The 22,068-nt window shown below is 30.8% G+C and overlaps 1 protein-coding gene across 9 annotated transcripts in view; it reads left to right on the forward strand.

Annotated features, from left to right (window-relative positions):
• The window catches only part of LOC148619685 (protein FAM149B1-like), a 69,309-nt gene that overhangs the window by 32,538 nt on the left and 14,703 nt on the right, over window positions 1-22,068 (forward strand). For 3 of the 9 annotated variants that reach the window (XM_088579852.1, XM_088579851.1, XM_088579855.1), the window contains exons 2-6: window positions 9,065-9,172; window positions 14,201-14,339; window positions 15,777-15,916; window positions 16,801-16,941; window positions 21,643-21,819. In XM_088579852.1, the coding sequence (XP_088435978.1) occupies window positions 9,065-9,172; window positions 14,201-14,339; window positions 15,777-15,916; window positions 16,801-16,941; window positions 21,643-21,819 (705 nt within the window). Of the gene's footprint in view, window positions 1-1,291; window positions 1,351-2,983; window positions 3,575-9,064; window positions 9,173-13,965; window positions 14,067-14,200; window positions 14,340-15,776; window positions 15,917-16,800; window positions 16,942-21,642; window positions 21,820-22,068 lie in introns of those variants that run through there. The other 6 variants (XM_088579853.1, XM_088579850.1, XM_088579849.1 and 3 more) reach the window with 6 other exon arrangements.

The following is a 22,068-nucleotide window of genomic DNA, read 5'->3' on the forward strand; positions in this document are numbered from 1 at the left end:
TTTTTGGAATGTGAATAGATCTTGAGGGTGATGAAATAAGTTCATTCAGTTTCACTGTTTTATGATGAAATTATGGACTCCGAACAGTGAATTTCATTAAACTAAGACCTTCCCAGTGTAGATATTGAGCTGATTTTGTATATTTTAGTATTTTTGGGGTGTAAATTAGTGAGTGTGATAGCTTGAAACATTAATGATGCAGACTTGGAGAAAAGAAATAAACTGGCACTCCATCTGGATACCACTACATGACACTATTTAGATTCATTCTTATAAGATCTTACCCATTTAACTTCTGTTTTTTTTCAATGGTGGTGACCTTTGTTCTCAGTTATTATATGAATTCAAAATGTTTCTAAACAGGTCATAAGTACTAATCATTCAAGTAGAATTTTAAAACAAATAAACTCCTTTTTAAAAACATATTGTCTACACATCTTGAAATAGTTGAGTGATAATGCTTGTTTTATCTTTTTACAATGATGTAGTATTATTTGCAAATTGACTTAAAACTTAGGTTGGTACAAAAGAGTTTTGTTTTTGAAGTATTTACATTATGGAGTAACTTTTTCTTTCATGTAATTGTATATCATAGAAAAGTTTACTTGTACTGAGAAGATGCTATTGACAGATCCAATAAAATCATTTTTAGAGGTCAAAAACTTATATTTGAGGTCATTTATCAATTCTAAATAAGTGCTTTGTATAAATTATTATTTTTGAAGAGTCCAGTTATATATGACGGCCTTAGAAGGACTTGATGTAAAATAAACCAAACTAAAACTTTGCACAAACTGATGAAGACTGTAAAGTATTAGTAAATTCTAAAATTATTGCATTGCTTTTTAATAATGTGAAAAATGCAAATAAGTTTTAATTACAAGTATTTTCAGTTGTATTATCGATAGTGTAGGATTTTTTTTTTCAATATTGGAAAACTTAAAACAACATTTTTGCCCTTCGTGTAATAAACGCCCATATAAGTTTCTAAATTACAGTAGGCTTAGAGTAATTATAGTAACTTATCTAATATCTGCTGCCTAGTCTGTCATTATATATATATTGGGCATCTGGGGTCTAATTATGTTGGAAAGACATGTACTGCAGCAAGTCCCTCAATCTGGCTTCATTATATGATATGGTGTAAGATCAGTGATTAACAATTAGTTAACTATCTGGTGGTTTCAGGGGAAGTAATTTGGATTCTAGATACTCTATTATATTTTAGGCAAGTGAAGAATTTGATCAATTCCCATGAGAAAACTTAGATCAAAATGTTAGCTTCAAGTAATTGACACAGTAATAGATGGAATTTCCATCCTATTTGTTGGAGGACTTTAGTACAGACAGGTATTATGTCATTAGATACACTGATACTATGATGTAATATATAAAATACTATTGATACTGGCAATAAAATAAGAGACATATGTAGTTATGGAAATTATGATCAAAAGGAACTCAACCATATGGTTCCATAATACATGTAACTACAAAGTTGTACGTGTACCACTGGTACAAAGCTATGCCAGAAGGACAAAACACTTGAAAATTAAGTTCTCAGTCTCTAGAAATGTATTCAAAATACTACTGCAAAAGAATTTATCAAGGTTCTTTTATGAGTTCAATGTTGAGACTGGAAACTGTCTTTCAAAAGTGGAACTTTGCAGATACTTAGTAAAAATAATGAAAAAAGGGTCCTTTCACATTGTAAAGTGCAAGGTAAGGGAAGAAATATGTTATAGGTAACTAGAAAATTTAGTTCTCCAAAAATTTATAGAATTAGTTCCTACGTGTATGTTTGATACATACTTTGCAAAAACCAAACAGAAGACTGTGTACATTAAGAGAAGTCTTTGGTCCTCTTCGAGTTCTAAATATGGTAACATAATATTATCAATCCACAAATTTTATCAAGAGGTTGCATGGGTTTTGATTTGGGCAGACATTTGTTTTTGGGGTTAAAATGATCAATATCCATTTTTTTGCAAATTTTAGTACATCAGGTATTCTGACCAAAAATTACATCCCAAATGTGCAGTACAAATACTTTTTATTTGTAGGCAAATTAAATTAAGTTTAACACTTTAGTTCAGTTAATAGAAGTCAGCCTAGGATCAAACATCTATTTTTAGGAAAATTAGGGGGGGGCAATTTTACTGTTAAATGTACCTTATCTTTTTATCTGTTATGCATAACTTTTCCTTAGTAAAGTCCTTCTCTTTACTGCTCAATATAATGAATAATTCATTGACTATATCATATGTTGTTACCTAATATTATGGTATTTTGAATTAAGTTGCAACCTCATGCTAAATTAAAGAACTCATTTATGCTTTTTTTTTTGTTTGAGGTAGGAAGTTTCTTTGTACCTATAGTTGATTATTTCAAAGAATTAAAATTCTAAAGATTTTAAACATTTTCCTTTGAAAATTTTAACTTGTTTTCTCGGAAAACACTTTTATAGCTCATAATTTACCATGGTTTATTCTTCCTGTTAACTTACAAAAATTTGGGTATTTTGATACATATGGGCGTAGCCAAAAATATAATTGAAAATTAAGAAAATAATGAATGATTTGAAATTCTCAGAAATATTGAAAAAAATTTTTAAAGGAAGATAATTGAAGAAAAATAAAAATAGCAATGATGTTCTGTTTTCCTATAAAATAATGTCAGGTTGTTTTGTTATCGGTTTCACTACTATGACATGTGAAAGTTTCTCCATCACCTACATGATATAACATGAAACAGTTAAGGTCAAAAAGTGGCCAAAAGGTTTTTCTTTAGATCAGATTTTAATATTTACAAGATATTTATTGGCAAAAGCATCACTTCATTTGATATATCCCCCTCCATCATAACTTCAATAATGCGTAAATTAGTTTTCTATGATAATGAGATTGTAAGCTCCACCTCACCGTCCACACATGGAAGATAAAGTTATTGTCCATGGAACAACCATTTCAATAACCCGGATAAAAGCTTTGTACTTCAGATAAATAAGAAAACTATGAGAGAACTGAGATTAAGACTCCAACATTTTATTACTAAAATTTACCTGTCGCCTGTTGTAGCCAATAGCTAACACTGTATGGACTTGTTGAGAAAGTAAAAGTTAGAAGTCAACAGATGATTGTTTACCCTCTTCCTGACAGAGTTACATGGGTTAATTAACATGACCAAGGGAAGTTATTTAGAGACAATAACAGACAAAGATCTTTGATGTCTCACCTGTATATAGGTGATAATTGTGTGAGAAAGTTAAATGACAAACTGTCTCTTTGTTTAGGATTTTATGGATATTTTAACATTTAATGGCTTTAAAATGAGGAGGAAATGTAGATATAAACTTTGATGATAACAATGTGAGCATGGTATCAACAGTGACCATAAGAAATGGGATGTCGCAGCATAGTTTCCCATGGACTAAATTGGATATAAAACCATCCTCTAGGGGCTCTAGTACCAATTCTAGTGTTCATTCTAGGCAGATTCGTCTTCCTATTTATTCTCATCATTATGGCTTATCTAAAGCCATTGTGTGTGTTAGTGCCAAAATACACAATAGAAGGTGAGAGTCTCAGCAGTTTACTATATCAAAATTCAATTTTTTCTCTGAAAAGAAAATTCTTTTATTTTTCTTCTATTTCTAAAATTTAATTTTTTGTTTTCTAGTGATTTAGGATTACCCACCAATTTTGTAACTTTATAAATTACAGCTATTGTAAAAGTAACAGTTTTCTATTTTTCTTACTATGCTGTAAAATAAAAAAATTGTTTCTAAATTTTTTGTTTTGGTTTGAATAAACAGATATTATGTATGCAAACTTTTGAAACTAGATATTTTGCTTGTTACTAAGGTTGTAAGTTTTGTTCTCTTATAAATTCTACTTATTGTTTACCAATGATATGTGGTGCATTGTTGTTTAAAAAATACAACAGTTAAACAAACCTTATACTTATAAAACAATCGTGAAAAAGGAAGTGTTGTCAACTTATATGAGTTTATAATTGCCGTCTAGTCTAAGCTAGTATTGTCTTTTTTTTCTTTATCAGTTTATTATTTACGCCAACATTGACATTTTTTTTTACCATATTCACAAGGGTTCATGGAAAAACATATTTTTTCTCACACCCCTAAATGCAGATGGTAGTAATGGAATTGTCTTTAATTTAGTTTTGGCATTCAGTAATTTGCTATCTTTATTAAAATCAGTTGGATATTTTTGTAAGTGTTGAAACATGATACAGAGGTTTGGTGGTCATTAACAATACATTTTTTGTACTGATTTATGATCAGGTCATTGACTCGTTAATTAATATGGTGCTCATTTAGTTGTTCATTTTACGGACTGAAAAACATGTACTCAGAGACATTGAAGGTGGTTATTATCTCTCTGCATGGCCGTGGTTACATTGTTATGTTACAATATATATGTAATGTTTTTTTTTGAAACGCTGCATTGTTTTGAAGAGTTTTTGCATAATTTATTTGTCATTTGGCCTTCTACCATAATTAATAATCTACTGCCCCACAAATTTAGAAGTCATTGTATGAATGTTTTACGGGTAAATGGTCATGTACACCAGATTTGAATTACTATACTAGTAATATATTATGTTGTTAAAACTCCAATAGTTTCTTCTGGTATTTTGAATTTTCTTGCTGTAGAGTTATTGTCACTGACATTTTGCTTTTGTGTACAATTTATTTTAGAGTAAGATAATTTTCGATTCACAAATATAATAGACTTAAACTGTATCACAAGCAAATTTTCAGAGGAATGTTTTCTGTGTTCAATATAGACATACCAATATACTGGTATTAAAGTTGGAATATCATTTAGTACAATATTTATTCATTTTGGATTGATCACCTGAATATAGCTGAAATATTGCTGCTCGGGCGTTAAACCCCAACAAACAAACAAAACATTTTGGATTGAACAATGGTCTAATTCTCAAGTCCTATAATTTTGAAGGATTTGTATTTTTTCTAAATATTCATTCATATTTTCTAATGCTGATTTTCAAAGCAGTACATGTTTTTGGGTCAAATAAAATAAAAATATCAATTGTTACCTTTCACTATTTTCACTATTTTTTTTTTAATTAATAAAAATGACAAAGTGTCAAATTTCTCAACAGAAGAAATGCTCTCAGCAGGACTCATGAAAGATTTACTAAGCTGACATGATATTTAATTTTATGGAGAGCTGCTTTCTAATTTTTAATAAATAAGTTTTATTTTTTACAACTTTATCATTATACAAGATGACTGGTTTCAGCAGGGACCTCTTTCTAGGCCTTACACTCAAGCTTTTTTTTTTTAAAAAATGACCAGAAGTTTTAGATTAAGACAAATATTGGATTAATTTCTTTTCTTAGACCCGGCTTATAAATTGAAAAAAAACTCATTTAAGGAAAAATATCTTGAAGAATTTTAGTCAGACTAAAACCCCTACTACTGGGCTGAACCATATATGTATTATCAAAAACACATTGAACCTAGATGTATTTGTAAGTTTATAATGAAAAAATAATATTTGAAATAAAGTTTGAACAATGTACCTTCAAAAACATTTCTGTCCTTTATTACAAATATGTATGTCAGACATAATTTTTTTTCTGCTTTTCTTTTAGTGGAACTACACTTGTTCAAATCCTGATTTTACCATTACATTCTTTGTTTAATTGTATGTTTACATCTGATTTCACCAATTTCTGCCTTTTTTATTGGCTTTGTAAAACCATGTCTGGTATGCATACTGTTCAAATGTAGGGCTAGTTTGCCTTCATGCTGTCACTTAGCAGTAATTAAAAAGATAAAAAAAAACATGATTCCTCCTTTCAAACACATTTGGTAAATAATCTAACAGTTTACCATTTCTATGTAGATTTTGAAATTCTTATTTTCAAAGCTTAATAATGATATAACCTTTAAATACTCTTTTTTCTTTGGAATACACAGTTACATTTTTTAAAATCTTATTGTTAGAAGTAGTGAGTGTGACCATATTCATAACAAAGAGTTGTCTCCCATGGCAGACTACTGTACAAATTAATCTTGTAAACAACAACTATTGTGATGAAGCCCTACATGGGTCAATGTTCTAATGTTTGATTTTCCAAACTGTTACTAAAGTTTTGTGGTATTGCATTTAAAAAATGTTTGAAGTTATTATTTTCTGATACCTCAAATATAAGATTGAAGATGAGAAAGAAATTAGTAAGACCAAGGTACCATAGCCCTCTTTGATCAAAAGAATTAGGGCTACATTGAAGCAATAACACATTGATCTAAACTGTTGTAAAAACACAGCTGTATATAGCACCTTGGATGATGCACATCAACCTACTAATAATAGTGAGAAAGGGGAGTAACTTGTTACTTGTGTCTATTGTGTGATAAATAGGACAATAATCATAGACCTATTAATTCTCTGTTGTGGTTTCAAGAATTAGTCAAAACCCATCATTGATCCATATCTCTCATTGTTACTGGTAATATTCTTTAATTATTGCTTTTGAAATTGAAAGGTACCAAATGAGGCTTTATTTGTTAAAGCTTAATTTTGCACCATTGTAGCATGACATTTTTCTATTTACTCAATTTTGAAGGACAAAACCATTTTGAGGGATTATGAATTTATTGAAGTTTTCTTCTGTCTCTGTTCTGTTGTCAAACATTTACTGAACCTGTTAAGAAATGTATCTTTTCACTGCTTTACTCCTAAGAGGAAAAAGGTCATTTCGATTTTACCTACATGTTTGCTGGTATTTAAGTGAAATGTTTTAGTTTGCTGGTATTTAAGTGAAATGTTATACTTAAAAAAATATGACTGAATTAGATTTCAGTTTGCTATTTTGTTAATTATAGAACAATGTAAATTGAAGGTTTGCAATTTAAACATAAACCTTAATGAGAAATTTATTATCGAACTCCGGACTTGAAATGTTGAGAATTTAATAAAATATGAGTTGATATTGGTCTTTGTTAGAAAATTTGTCAATTAAGTATTGGATTAGATAATATAGTTTGTTCAGGATTAAGTGTTGACCATAGTTGACCAGTTAGTTACCACCCTAAGATAGGGTAGTTATTGACCCAGGTTATTGACAATACTCGCTTCCTAGTTATTGTCAAAATTACATGTTGACATTCACTATGGAGTGGTCAAGTTTAAAAGCACTATACAACAAAGAAATAGCAAATAGAACATTCTGTATTTATTATAAACCTTGTTTCATGTTTGATTAATCTCTATAATACTTTTCATAAGTCTTAGATTGTTTATCAACAAATAGATTCTTAGTTTCCATTATGTCAACTTGTTCCCCTATACTTAAGTGCATATTCTGTAACTTTAAACAGTAAATTAATTCTTTAAATTTTTCTATTACAAACCTGTATACTTGACCTTTCCTTGTCAAGTAAATTAAATCATTGTTTCGCAAATGAATTTCACACTTAATATGTAAAAAGAATTAAGGAAAGATATTTTCTTCTTGCAAATTTGATGACTGCATATTATATTTTATTTCTAATGAATTGTTTCATGTACATTCTGTTCCATCTCATTTGCATACAGCTTGGAAACTTACATAAACTTTTTTGTTGGCCAAGTCATTTGATTAAATATAAAGTTTTTTTTAAGGTTGCACAACTTTATTTATACAAGTGTAATTTGCCAAAGAGGGAAATCTCATTTACTTAAGTTCTTGATTTATTATGTAATAAGAATAAAACATTTTATCTTATAACAATGAATTGTTGTACTTGGGAAGATCTAGTTTACTCAATTAAACCTGCACGTGTTGTCAAGGATGTAGGCTATCGGAGTACATCTCTGTTTTGAGTCTGTGTTTTTTAGTGATATTTATTTTTATGATGCAAAAAATGCAACTCTTATTGGTATAACATCCTAGTAAATTTGATTTTTTTTTCTATTTATGGATATATAACTGTTGACTGTTGTTAAGTAACCATGACAGGCTTGTTAGGTCCTGTTTGTTTACAATGATAAAATCTATGGCCATCAATCTGCTATTCAAGTTTGAAAGAGATCCGTCTAAATTCATGACCACCAATATGAGTCATAGTCCTGACATGTGAATTTGGACAATAGATTTGATCATGGATTCCAATTATATTGTGAACACTTCTGGTTCCTTTCAAGGTCATTTGTTTTTTGTTTACTGCTATTTCATATAAACAAGACAAACTGTTCTAGCATAACTAAACAGTTAGGGTCATGGTCCTCGTCTGAACATTTTTTGTCAGCTTTGTATTTACACAATGGCTGGTCCTTGAATTAGCATGTATGACTACATGTCATGGCTCTTTTACTATTAAAGGCATAAAATCATAAGTATTGTTTTCTGATAAGGGTGGGGTTGGTTTTTTGCTTTTGTTGTACTCTTTTTTCTCCTGGAATTATAAAATGATGTAGATTTGAACTTTTCACTTAAAACAAAGCAGCTTCCTTATTGCTATAGTTATATTATATTAATGTTATAATCTGATGCAATTTGTTTATAATCTTTAAATCAAGTTTTTTTTACAAGACAAACTAATTAAGACAGACTTTATGGTCCTCTACATAAAAGTTTTTTGTAAAACATGAACTAACATGATACCCCTGTGTCATCTGTATGGCTCTGTCTTGCTTGTTTTATGTGAGTGATGTAATTTGCATAATTTACTGAAGTTAAGACTAAAACATTTAGTTTTCTGGAAAGGGGTGGAGTCAGATAACAAACATTTTTTAAACAGCACTCATCTTTCATTGTAAACAAATTTGTCTAGACTTGCCCCTCTAGGGCTAAAAAGGTAAATCCGAGTTTTAGACTGTATTTTCAGAACATACTTTTATCATGCTGTATTGCAATATTGCAGCTTTTCATGCAATATCCTTTGATATTCAATGACAGCTGTGTGCTTTAAGTAGAAAAAGGCCATAGACAAAATGGTTTAATTTTTTCAGAGTTAGTAAGATTACTGATATCTGATTTACTTGGTATGGTTTAATCTATAAAAGGTTTCCTCTATAATTTACAGGCAGGGTATACGCCCAATAGAGGATCCTACCACAGCCTTTGTCAAAGAACAAACTCCACAATTCTTGCCAGCAGAATATTTACGTACTGTCAGTGAAGCATTAACCAGGTAATTAAATTGCTAAGAAACCATGCAGTAACTATGGACACCATTGGACTAAAATATAAACATAAAAATCAAGTATTTATTACATTATTGTATCCAGTAGCAGTATGACAAAGAGACTTAATACATGAATTCACACTTGTCCTTTTGCTCTGAATGACCCTAGATTTGTCTCCCTATAACCTTTTGACATCAATGAAACAATGTAATTTTAAATTGTGACATCATTAAACTTTAAATTGAAGGAGAATTCAGTATGAAAACAACAGAAAATATGTTATTTTCGCCAATGATGTTGACAAGTGTAAATATGTCTATTTGTTAAGGTCTGCATCCATTCTTCCTCCATTTATTAAATGTCCTGTGTGGATGCAAGTCCTGTAGGACTAACTATCAGAATTTGTCAAATTTTGTAGGATGGTTAGACAGGCATAGTTTTCAATGACGTGACTATGATAAGTGTTTTTAGTACTGCTACTTAGCATAAAATATTTCAACTTGGCAGTAAAAAGCCATTAAATTAAAATTTTAAGTCTGATCCAGTAGTTTTCCTCTGCATCTTCAGGTGTCATTGTTGTGCAACAACCAAATACTTGCAGGTCTATATAACTACAACAGCCTATAGAAGGGGTCATAAACTTTAGAAAACCATAAACTGAATGATATTTATCCATTATTTATAGCACATACTCTATGGTGTTTGAGTTTTATTAGGAGCCTAAATTTTAATGGCAAGCTACTCCCAACAACTTACCCATTCTTAAGGAAAATAAATGAATTCAGAGTGTTTATGATAAGTGCTCCATAATAAAATTGACTATGCATCCATATGCCTTTAATGATGATTCTGTCAAATACTTTTGAAAAATTATTGTGATGCAATCTATCTCTATTTACACCTCAACACCCTTTCATCCTTGTTGCTTTATGGGTTGTAGTCTCCTGTGAGGTAGAAAATTCTTCCTTTTAAAATTTCTAATTGTTAAATTGTAAATATTCAAAGGACCTATATATTTGACTAGTTTTAATATGCGTTTTTCTCAAAATTTTCTTTTTTTTTCTTTTAAAGTGTTATTTTATGTCTCTGCCTTTAAGTTGTTGGTAAGATAAGCTTTATTGCTCTTCGTATGTATGTGTGTCTGTCCCATGAATTAGCATAGGGTTCCTTCATTGAATTAATTTTAAAATTTGGTATGCAGCTGCAGCATGGTGGGTTGTATTGTTGTATCCTCTTTGATTTATATATTTTTTTCCATGAAAAGAAAAAAAGGGAAAATCACACAAGGGTAGATTTACACTTGTTGTAATGTAACTGCAATTTCTTTCATGGTTGTACATTGTTCATTGACCTACTGTGAAAGTACTTATATAATCGTGTTGTACCAATTTCGTGGATTTCCTGGTTGACTCAACAAAATTCATATTTTCTGTTTATTTGTACTGTGGGAAATGCAAAACCAAGAATCCATGAACCAACCACTTTCTGCAGTCCTAGAAAATTGATATCCACATATAAATGTACCTTCACAGTATGTATACATTTTTTTTTATTTCTTTGCAGCACATTTAATGATGATATTGAAGGGATAGAATTGATCTTTGACCTTTACTTGGTTAACTTCCTTAGACAGTTGAAAAAAAGATTTAAACTTTCTATCATGTTCCTTGAGTATGTTATAGAATTTTAAGATTTCCTTGTCAATTGTCCAGTAAAATTCCTTAGGAAGTTCAATGGGTGTCATTTTATCCAAAAAAGGCTAACTCTGTCCCCCGAAGTTAACTATATCAATTGCTGGGAAAAGTTTTCATTGATAGATGAAGAGGTCATTTGTTTCTAACACCAAAGAATTGCTTCAATAGTAGTGAATTCAGAGTTGATGAATTACAAATCAGCTGAAACAGGACTTTATTTCTATATCAGATCATAACTATTTTCCATTTATCATGATCATATCTATTCCTCCTGGTTACTCCTTTAATCAATCTTGATAAAACGATATTATATCATGAAAATATGAACCATAACTGCATCAAAAAACGTGAAGTCATTAGCATACTGAAAGAGACTTATGATAAAATGATGAGTTTGAAATGTAATACATTCTAGAAGCTGATAAGTTTTGACCTATGAATGTAACTTCTATGAATATGGAACACATTAACTGAATTATTTGCTGTGACAAAAAGTCATCTCAGGAGAATTATTATTGTACATGACATTCTGACTTATCAAGCGGAAGATACAGAACAAGAAAATAATTGAACAGTATCTTCAGCGTCACTGCATCGATAAGAAATACATTTGTATAAATAGGAATAAATAGTGTTTAAGTTTTAAATTCCCTTTCTGCTGACTATCATTTCTTTTGGCTAGTTCTGTCAGCGTCTAACTTAAAGTCAAAATTGCTTTTTCATGACATTTCAAAAGAAAAGTACACAGAGGGCTAACTTTAAATTTATGTCTTACAGTGACTGTATCAAAAGTCTTAGGTTTGACTTGCTGAAATGAAATATGAAAAACAATTTTAAATGCAGTTCATGTTTCTTTTTGTTGCAGTACAATTATAAATATTTCAAATAAGCTGAAATTTAAGTAAATTATTGGGTAGGGTTTCTTAAATGTTGTGAGTAAAATTCTGTTAATATTAGTGATGTTTCAAGGTAGGGGACCATGAATTTCTTACCTTTGACCTTTAAAATTTCATATATCTAGGTTTTGGACCTTCAACCCAGTCTTAATGTTTCATTGTCAATGTATGGAAGACTTAGTACTACTTAAGTTGACCTTTGATTTGAACCTTGGAAAAGTCCTTAACTTTTCATTTTTGAAAGTAATTCAAACCCCTGCTTCGGTGTTGCTTTGTACATGTACAAATACTGCATGTGAACATTGAGAAAACAATTACTGACAAAACGCAATGATACATGTAAACAGAGTTGATTGAAAAGTATAATAACATATATTCTATTTACTCATGGTAATTTATGCAGATCTTTATTTGAAGTGATGAAATTTTTTGAAGAAACATTGTCGGTTTCCATTTTTACTTATGGCACCAACGGTGAAAAAACAGGTCTAGTGGTTGCTTGAATTTGTACATCCGTCTGTCCCTCTGTCTCCCTCATGCTTAGTGGATACCTACTTATTGTATTCTGTAAATCAAAATTATTAAATTCATATCATTCAAAATTTGCAAATCATTTTATATATATGTGCCTTCTTTTATGGAGAAATTTGATAGTATTTTTCCTAAATATTTAAGATGTTGAACTTATTGACTTTGCAGTGTTGTTTTAAAGAATATTATTTCTCCCTTTCCAAAATCATGTATTAAAGTACACTCTGGATACAATCCAATGTTCTAAGGGTATGTGAATTTAGTTGTTATCTTTGGAATTGACACAAAGATTTATTATAACAAAAAAGGGAACCTACTTTCTATCATTCATTCTTAAAACATAGACATTTACCCTGTGTAAGTTATTGGAGAACAAAGAATTTTAAATTTGTGATAATCTGCCATGTAGTGTTGTTCCTTAGACATGCATTTGGACAAGTGTCCTGATAGGGAATTGATTCTATAAACTAAATATATAGAATACACGTTAAATCTTAACAAAAACAGTTGGAAAGAAAAGTACCTTGGATGTTACCTTGTAAAATTATAGAAGTTTAGGGTCTGTAGGTCTGTTTCCCTGCATTGCAAAGGTATTTGTTTTTGGTCTGTAGGTCTTTTCCCCTACATTTAGGGAGGTATTAATTTAGGGTTTGTAGGTCTGTTCCCCAGTATTGAAGGAGGTATTTACTTAGGGTCAGTAGGTCTGTGCCTCTGTATTGAGGGAGGTATTTATTGAACACAGAACCGTCATGAAGTCAGCTTTCTAGTTATTTGATAAAAAAAATGAAAGCTTGCAGATTTGATTTTTTCCGTGACAACTCTCCTTTGCTTCAAGTGTTTAATTTCTTGACAGAAATTAGAGGTCTGCTTCCTGGATGCCTGAAATTTACCTAATGGTATAGCATCCATTTTTTCATAAAAGTTTCATTGTTTGCTATAAATCAGATGAATTACAAGCATCCACCCTTTTGGGAAAAATACTATTTACTTGACTGTGTGGTGTGATTTAAGCCCTTAAGTATTAGATTGATAATGATTAAATCAATACAAATCTAAAAAAAAAAAAAAAATGTCAAAAATGTATTTGATTGTATTTTCTTGTACCTGGTGTTTTATAGATTCAGGAAAACATGGAAGTATAACTGACTGCTGGGCTTGTATCAATTACATCAAAACAGAGGACCATCTGATTTGTTCTTTACAAAATCAATTGAATATGGTATTTAACTGTACTGAGACATTCTGGGCTATAGGTGCATATCCATGCGGTTTTAGTTTGACCTTATCGAAATGTACAGGATTTGATAATTGTTTTCAGGAGAGCAATCATTTTGACATTAAGTTGATTTTTAATGCAATTTTAGCAAGAGATATCAATCTGTAGTACTACATCAGTTAACCTTTAAATTTCTGTTCTGTCTTATGACAAAGGAGTTTTAGTCCCTATTTATAAATGATTTGAATAGATCTTTTATAAAATTTGTTTTGGTTGACTTTATGCTCCTCAAATTGAAGGTTGTCATTAATCTTGTCTTCCAACATTTACATGACTTGAAGAAGTGCTTAGAACTGAATGTATAGAAGAACACCTGAATGCTCAAAACTCAGTCGGGTGATGGGTCAAATTCATGCTGTTAGCATGCCTGCCTTATCGATATATATCCTGATCCATCCGTTTTATTGAAAGAATTTGAGACTTAAACATTTAAAATTCATTTTGTTTGAGTTAGTGCTTGGACCTAGATGTCATTTTTCAGTGGGATTTTCTTGGTAGAACTGTAAGTTCATTATTGAGACACTAACAACTGAGCAATTGTGTTTATGAGTTTTGTACTAATGACTTTAACTCCCGTCACCATCAAGTGCCATTTGTAAATAAACACAGTCATCAAATTTTCTGTTTTCATTGTAGTTACCAGAGCACACCATCTGGTAGTGGAAGGTCATCGCCAACAGTAACAGAAACTCAGAGTACAGCATCATCTGCTCAGATTGGGTGGACTGGTAATACAACAGAACGAAGCAGTACAGATTCCACGTATTCATGGGATGTAAGTTATTCTTAGAACATAGAATGGTTAATTTTTAGTATTGTCTGTCTTCCTTGAAGTTTTTCATATAAATTGATAGCACATCATACACTAATCATTGAAATAAGCAAATTTATATGAAATACAAGTTTCTTTGACACTTACTGATGATTCTTTTTGGAATTCAGCACTGGAGATAATTTTTGTTTTGTCTATCTTTATGGTCAAAACAAAAACTATGTCAAGGACAGATCCAAAAAGGGATACGAGATTCACTTCTTGTAGATGTAATACTATAATTACATAGTAAATCCTCCAAGCAGAATATATATGGGCCAATCATTGGAGGACCATGATTATTTAGCACAATGCCCTAATATGAAGATTATATAAATTTGTTTTTTTTTAATTTGCTATGACAATTTAGTAGAAGATTGAATGGCAAGGTCTGTAAAAAGTCAATCTAGGTATATGATAATTTCATCTACTGTTATGTCTATACAAGAACAGTTATTGTACATTTTGGTCCTAAAGTAAAACATGGCTTTAGATTCAGTAGGAAAAAGGAAGATGTTGGCTTTGTATGTTTACATTTTTGTAGCAGAAACAAACAATATTTTTATTAAATTATTACATTCTTGCTTATTGAAAAAACTTAAGGAGATGATTGTTTGTAAAAGATATAAACCGGATTATGAAAGTCAGCTCAGCAGCTCTAGGGATTTTATATCATGAAATACATACTCCATGGTAGCCATAACAACAGAAGACCATTGTATATCATTATAACCATTGTGTAAACAACAATAAGTTCCTGCTTGAGATACTCTGTCTCTTTAAACCAGGAGGGAATTGTGTCTTATCATTTATCAAAATTAGATGTATAAAATCAAATTTCATATTGATATATTGGTGCTGAAGCTATTTTGAATTTTTGCTATATCATGATGATTTGAACTTAATCAGAACATCCATCTTAATTTCCATGGGTAATTGTTGTTTTTAATTGATGTCACCTTATATAATATGATATGCTGTTTGCATTGATTTTCCAATGTTCCGTGTTCTTAGCTACATTACACTGGGATCATGTAAAGAGGGTTTAAGAATACTCTGCCATTTATGCACTGCATTTACCACCCGATGCCACCATTAATGCCATCCAATGCTTTGTTGTAGGTCCAGGTATAAAAATCATTTAAATTACACCCTTTTTTAGGGTTTAGTCATACAATAATATACTTCTTGAGATAAGAAAATGGGTTTATAGATTTAAGACATTTTGACAAAATTAATAAGATGACATTTTAGCATATGAGTGACATTCATTCTCTACATCGTTGTAGGTCACTTAAGCAATTATGGTGTATTTGATTGAAGAGATTTAATTTTAGGCCATAACAAATAATGGACTTCAAATGACAAGTACTTAAAGATGTAATGAACTTTTTATTGTAGGAATTTGATAAACAAGCTGCTAAAACAGTACAATATCTGTTTGATGAGATAGATTCTGTGCTATTTGAGCAGAATTCTGATGGTCCTCAGTATATAAAGAAAGAATGTCAAGAATGGCAGTTTCAGTTTCCGCATTTAAGGTTTGTGTGAAAAGCTATTGATCTGTTACTGAAACTGTTTGCCTTCTTTTATACAGCCTCATCTCATGCATATTGTAATAAAAAGCATCGTGGTCTCCACATTTTAGAATGTACCAAATAATTATAACTTTTGAAAATATAAAATTGGATATTAAAAATAGATTTCATAAAATTCTTAGGCCCTCATTTATCAAAAGAAATATGCAACACTGTTAAATTATGCATAACTGTGAAAAGAAGCTATGCCTTTTCAAAATTCTATAATATATAACGAGAATAGACATCCTGAATATGTCAGAGAGACAACAACTTTGATATAAGTTTTTGTCCCCTGTGACGTGTTGTAAGGGGACATGGAAATGCTGTCTGTCTGGTTTTTCCGCACTTTTTTTGTAATGCTTTTACCAGTTGATTTTATCTTTGGTATGTAGCCTTATTATGAAAGTTACAGGTTACAGATTAAGTTAGACTTATGGTTATGGTTGAATGATTTTTACAGAAGTTACGGCCCTTGGACTTAGAAAATTCTTTTTACGCGGGGGACATTGGAACATTGTTCTTTCATTTTTTTAATATTATCAAATTTTAATTTTAATTTCTGGGTTGCTTTGATAAATGAAAATATAGGCATTTATACATAATTTTGCTATCTTAATGTGTTTTTAGAATGGGTTTGTGTATTACTTTTCTCATTTTGTATACTTGCAACGCATGCTTTGGCAAATTTAGGCAGAGAATGTACCATTTACACCATGTTTACATGTTAAATACTCAATGTTTTTGAGCCATTGACTTCAGATAATTGAACTAGTACTGGCTATATAGGTATTATTAGGAAAAACTCTTGACATTTTTTTTAGAGATTTTTACTATATCTATTTCAGAATATTAGGTCGACAGTTATTAAGTCCTCAGGAGACTGGGTACAATGCGATAGAAACAGAATCGTCACGTCCCTCTACAGGCAGCATGGGTATTACAGACGTGACAGACCAAGACATATCTGGCACTCAAGACATTCAGGGGTATGTATTTTTTGCCAGATTACTGGCAATTACTGGTAGAATGCCTGCAAGTTTTTAAAGAGATGTGCAAGAAAAATCCATGGGATAGCCATAGGATGGAAGATGCTTACAAAATGTACATAATCAACTAGCAGTAATATTTACAATATATTCATTCTTACTAAATATCTATAATTTCTTGTTATCATGTAAAAAGGCTGTATATGTTTCTGTGGGTTCCATGCCTTTAAACAACACTTGTTTCCTCCAACTCTGACATAAGCTCTTACATTACCTTGTAAATGTTAGGTGAAGTGAATGGTTTCTCACTGTAAAGGATCTGTAGGGCCATGTCACTAAGGCTGGGATTTTTCACGCTATGGAGATAAGTGCTGAAGAAGTTGTTAACAAGATATGAGACTACTGTTAAATACCGTTTTAGTAATTTAGATTAACTTGTTGAACATGTTTATCTTTTTCGTTGTGATACTTGTGCTATCCACTTAAGTTGTTTAAGGTGAAACATAGAATTTGGGAGATATTGTTTTAGTATTTTATCATAGAGATATTGTAAACGTTTGAAGTAGACTTTTAATCTTGTTTTATGAATTCCAAACTTAGGACTTTGGTCTGGTAATATGTAAGATTAGGAACCAACACATTTTTATAACTGATTATTTTTGTTTTTTCAAGGAGATAGTTCTTGTCACTACCTTTAGTTAACCAGAACTTGAATTTTGTCACAGTTCTGTATAAGCTTGAATCATTATCATTTTTAATACTCTTACAATTGGTTGGGCTTTTGCAACTTGTCTCTGTGTGTTTCTGTGTTTTTTTTTGTTTTTTTTTCATTTGTTCATTTTTTCCTTGTTGACTTTAAGTTCTTTTGTGTTGTACATATATTTTCGTTATCTGGTGTCCTTTTGGATTTCCCAGCATTGTTTGGTCCTTACATTTCCCAGCATTGTTTGGTCCTTATATTTTCCAGTAATGTTTTGTCCTTACATTTCCCAACATTGTTTAGTCTATAGATTTCCCAGCATTGTTTTGTCTTTAGATTTCCCAGCATTGTTTTGTCCTAACATTTCCCAGCATTGTTTTGTCTATAGATTTCCCAGCATTGTTTTGTCTTTAGATTTCCCAGCATTGTTTTATCCTTAGATTTCCCAGCATTATTTTATCGTTATATATTTTCCAGTATTGTTTTGTCCTTATATTTCCCAGTTCTTTTGTGTTGTACATATATTTTCGTTATCTGGTGTCCTTTTGGATTTCCCAGCATTGTTTGGTCCTTACATTTCCCAGCATTGTTTGGTCCTTATATTTTCCAGTAATGTTTTGTCCTTACATTTCCCAACATTGTTTAGTCTATAGATTTCGCAGCATTGTTTTGTCTTTAGATTTCCCAGCATTGTTTTGTCCTAACATTTCCCAGCATTGTTTTGTCTAGATTTCCCAGCATTGTTTTGTCTTTAGATTTCCCAGCATTGTTTTATCCTTAGATTTCCCAGCATTATTTTATCGTTATATTCTTCCAGTATTGTTTTGTCCTTATATTTCCCAGCATTGTTTTGCCCTTATATTTCCCAGCATTGTTTTGTCCTTACATTTTCCAGCATTGTCTTGTTCTTATCCTTCCCAGTATTGTTTTGTCCTTATATTTCCCAGCATTGGTTTGTCCATACATTTCCCAGCATTGTTTGGTCATTATCTGTCTCCTTGTTTGTACCTGTTGGATTGGTTATTCTATTTAAATAATTCAGTTGATCTTGATATCTATCTGATTTTACAACTACAGTCTTCTCAATGAACAGTAGTCTGAAGCCAGAAGCTGGTAGAGCCATTAAAAAATCTACTGAAAGGCCAGTGTTATCAATATGAAACATCCTTCAAAATATGGTTTAGGCCTATTGATGAGGAAGAGTAATCAAGGGAACCAAGATTCTAACAGAAATCAAAAGAGTGTAATCCAGGGACACAGACCAGACACAGAAAACAGACACACACAACAAAGAACATAAAGTAACAAAATAATATGTACAAAGCAAAAAAAGTAAATGAACAACTCAGACTCCACTAAAAACTGGGAGGATGGACCTGGTGCACACAATGAAGACTGCAATCAAATTTTATAATTTCCAGGCCTAGGAAACATGTCCAGTGTAACTGTACTACTACACTGTACTATTATCCAGGGTCTTTCTTTGATTGATTTCCTTTATAATAACCCTTCATGTTGATAAAGAACCCATCATTTTCAATACCCTATAATACCATATTGTAACCAATCAATATTCTATAGATAGTGTGTCCGGCAATTATCTTATTACAAACAAATATTCTCAAGTGTTTAGTCATAGTAAAACATCTTTCAATCACCAAGCCTTTCTCCTCGATGATCTTCACAAGAAACGTGTTAAATTAGTGAAGTACCAAAATGAAATATCGGTAAAGTGTCCTTTACATCTGGAAATCAATGTCTCTGTTGTAAAGATAAAGATTTTTTTTTAAATTTGTTCAGTAATTTGGTTATAGAGGAATAAATTCTGACAGTAGTTTTCTCTCTTATCAAAGAAGATTGAACCATCTTCAATCACTTAAGTAAATAGATTCTTTAACTACTCATTTCCTGATAAATGTAGACAAATATTTTGTTTAAATCATCTTGAATTCGTCCATTGACAGTGTAGTGATCCAGGGGGTATTTTGACGAGGTAGTCTTGTTTTTAGATGAAATTGGTTTTATGATAAATATACCCAAATAATCTTGAAGCTGGGGGTATAACAGCATTTTTTTAACGTCAAAATCTTTTTTGTCATAAGTAGGAATATTTCAACATTGAGACATTTTATGTTTGTTGACTTTAGAATGTACTACTGATCTTTTGATTAAAGAGAAACATTATTTATTATTAAAGATTAGTATTGGAATTATCTATAGATTTTAAAACAGTTTGTCATGGTCTGATCTTTTGATTTGTATCAAATTACTTTTTTTTATGGAATAAGTTGGATGATTATTACTGACTGTGACATTTAGATTCGTAAATTATGGAAGTAGATATCTGATTTTATTTGTGGTTTGTCTGAATAATGTTTTAAAGTTATTAAGGAGTACATGTATGATTAAAAAATACAAATAGTTAAAGGCAAAACATTCGTGATCTTCTTGATTTCTGATCTTGCATAATTATACCCTCACTTGCAAGGGGGTTGTATATAGTGAATGGGAGTGTAGGTATGTCCTTCCATCATACTTCCTTCTGTTACACATCTCTTATCCATTACTCCTACTACATCACTGAATGGATTTGAATGAAACTTTTATAAAATCTTCATTATATGCTCCCTTTGTGTACCTTCTACTTTAGTCTTTCATCCAAATCAATATGGAGGTCAAAAGGTACATGGTATCAAATGGAAGAGTTGGAAGGGTATCATGTTAGTGACCATTTATCACAGTTTTTCTAATTTTGATTAAAATGCTTAGCTTAACTTCCCTAAATCTGATCAACTTTCCTCTACGGTGTAGTATATTTTATGTGTACATTTTAAAGTATTTTTGTGTTATATTTTGGAGAATTTGTATCTTGTACAATCCAATACCTTTCAAAGCTACTGTACAGTGGTTTTTCATTTGAAATCTATAATTTGAGGATATATCATAAAAAAATGGCAGAATCCTATTATGAAATAATATTGTCTTTTGGAAGTCATAATTCATATCTGTTGCAAAAAAATTATCTGTCGGAGTGTCAGTTCTCAAATTAGACTGTTTCAGGTGTTTGTTTTTCTGTTTCCATGGTGATTCAATGGATTGAAATATTTTATCAGCAGCTGCATGTTAAAATATGACAAGTTGATGACAGAATGTGGGATGATTTTTATGAAATACTATTGATCTGTCGCCTTTGAAGGGATACTATTACAAATTAAACTGGGATGGCTTCTTGTTTATTACTAATTTAGATGGAAGTTATCAATATTCAACAGATGATGGAGCTCATCTTGTTGTAATTTTGCACCTCGGTTTTGTTGATGAAATTGAAAAAGTATATTGGGTGTTTTTTACGAGCCCGTATCCAATTTACTAATAAAGTTCATTGCCTTGACCCTCGAAATTGATGAAAAATTACTAACTTGTGATTGATTTTATAAAGGCCTGAGCTATTGTTGTAGAAAATGATGAATATAGAAAGTGAAGCAAATACAGAGCTTTATCAGACTACCTAATGATGCAAAGAAATTTTATTTTAAAGTATATGTTCAACGAGAGATTAAATTCTTCTTATGCACCATGAACCGAATCTTGTCAATTACATGTGCCATTGATTGATCTCCCTGAAGATATTAATAACCTTTTATAAATAAAATTAAAGTTTTTACTGTCCAACCAAATTTAAATTGATATGATAGCAAAAGTTCAATTGTGTCAGAAATTTAGCATAAGTTAGATAATGCTTCTTTTAAATAGACTTGTAACAATTTTATCAATTATTAAAAATCTGATTTTCTTGTACTTAGATGCATTATTTTGTTCTCCCCTGTAATTCATTTTGCTATTGGCTCATTGTGATCTTAAAATTATATGTGCATATATGCTTGTAGATGCATACTTAATGTATCATTATGTTCTATCTGTAAAAATGAAAAAAAAAATATCCAGTAATAATTGAAGTATTTATTATTTTTTAACTTATTACGATACATTTTTATTTTCAGATTATCATTAACGGGTAGATCTGTAGAAGCTAAGTCTGTGCCTATCGAAGCTCGCTCAGTCTTATCATCGGGGAGAGAGGACACATCATTAACATCAGAATATACTCACCTAGAGGAAGAAATCTTTGATCAGGAGGGACATTATGAAGAAGTTATTGCTATAGACTATAAAGATATGTACGTGTTCAGTTTCTCGCCGGGAGATATTTCATGCTATGTTTTATATCTTTTCACGACTTTTTTCTACTTTTAGGTTTTAAGCTAAGTCCTTAGAATGTCTTTTCTTAGCATACATGTGTTTGATTAAATGCAGTTTAATGGCAAGATCAATATTTATTTTATGTTTTTTTTTGCAATTAAATGCCATGCAGTTGCAAAATTAGAAACCTAACGATCCTTACATGGGGTAGTTTTATATCATACCTT

The sequence above is a fragment of the Perna viridis genome, chromosome 4, assembly GCF_037379345.1.
Source record: "Perna viridis isolate PV_CMFRI_1.1 ecotype Kerala chromosome 4, ASM3737934v1, whole genome shotgun sequence".
NCBI lineage: Eukaryota > Metazoa > Mollusca > Bivalvia > Mytilida > Mytilidae > Perna > Perna viridis.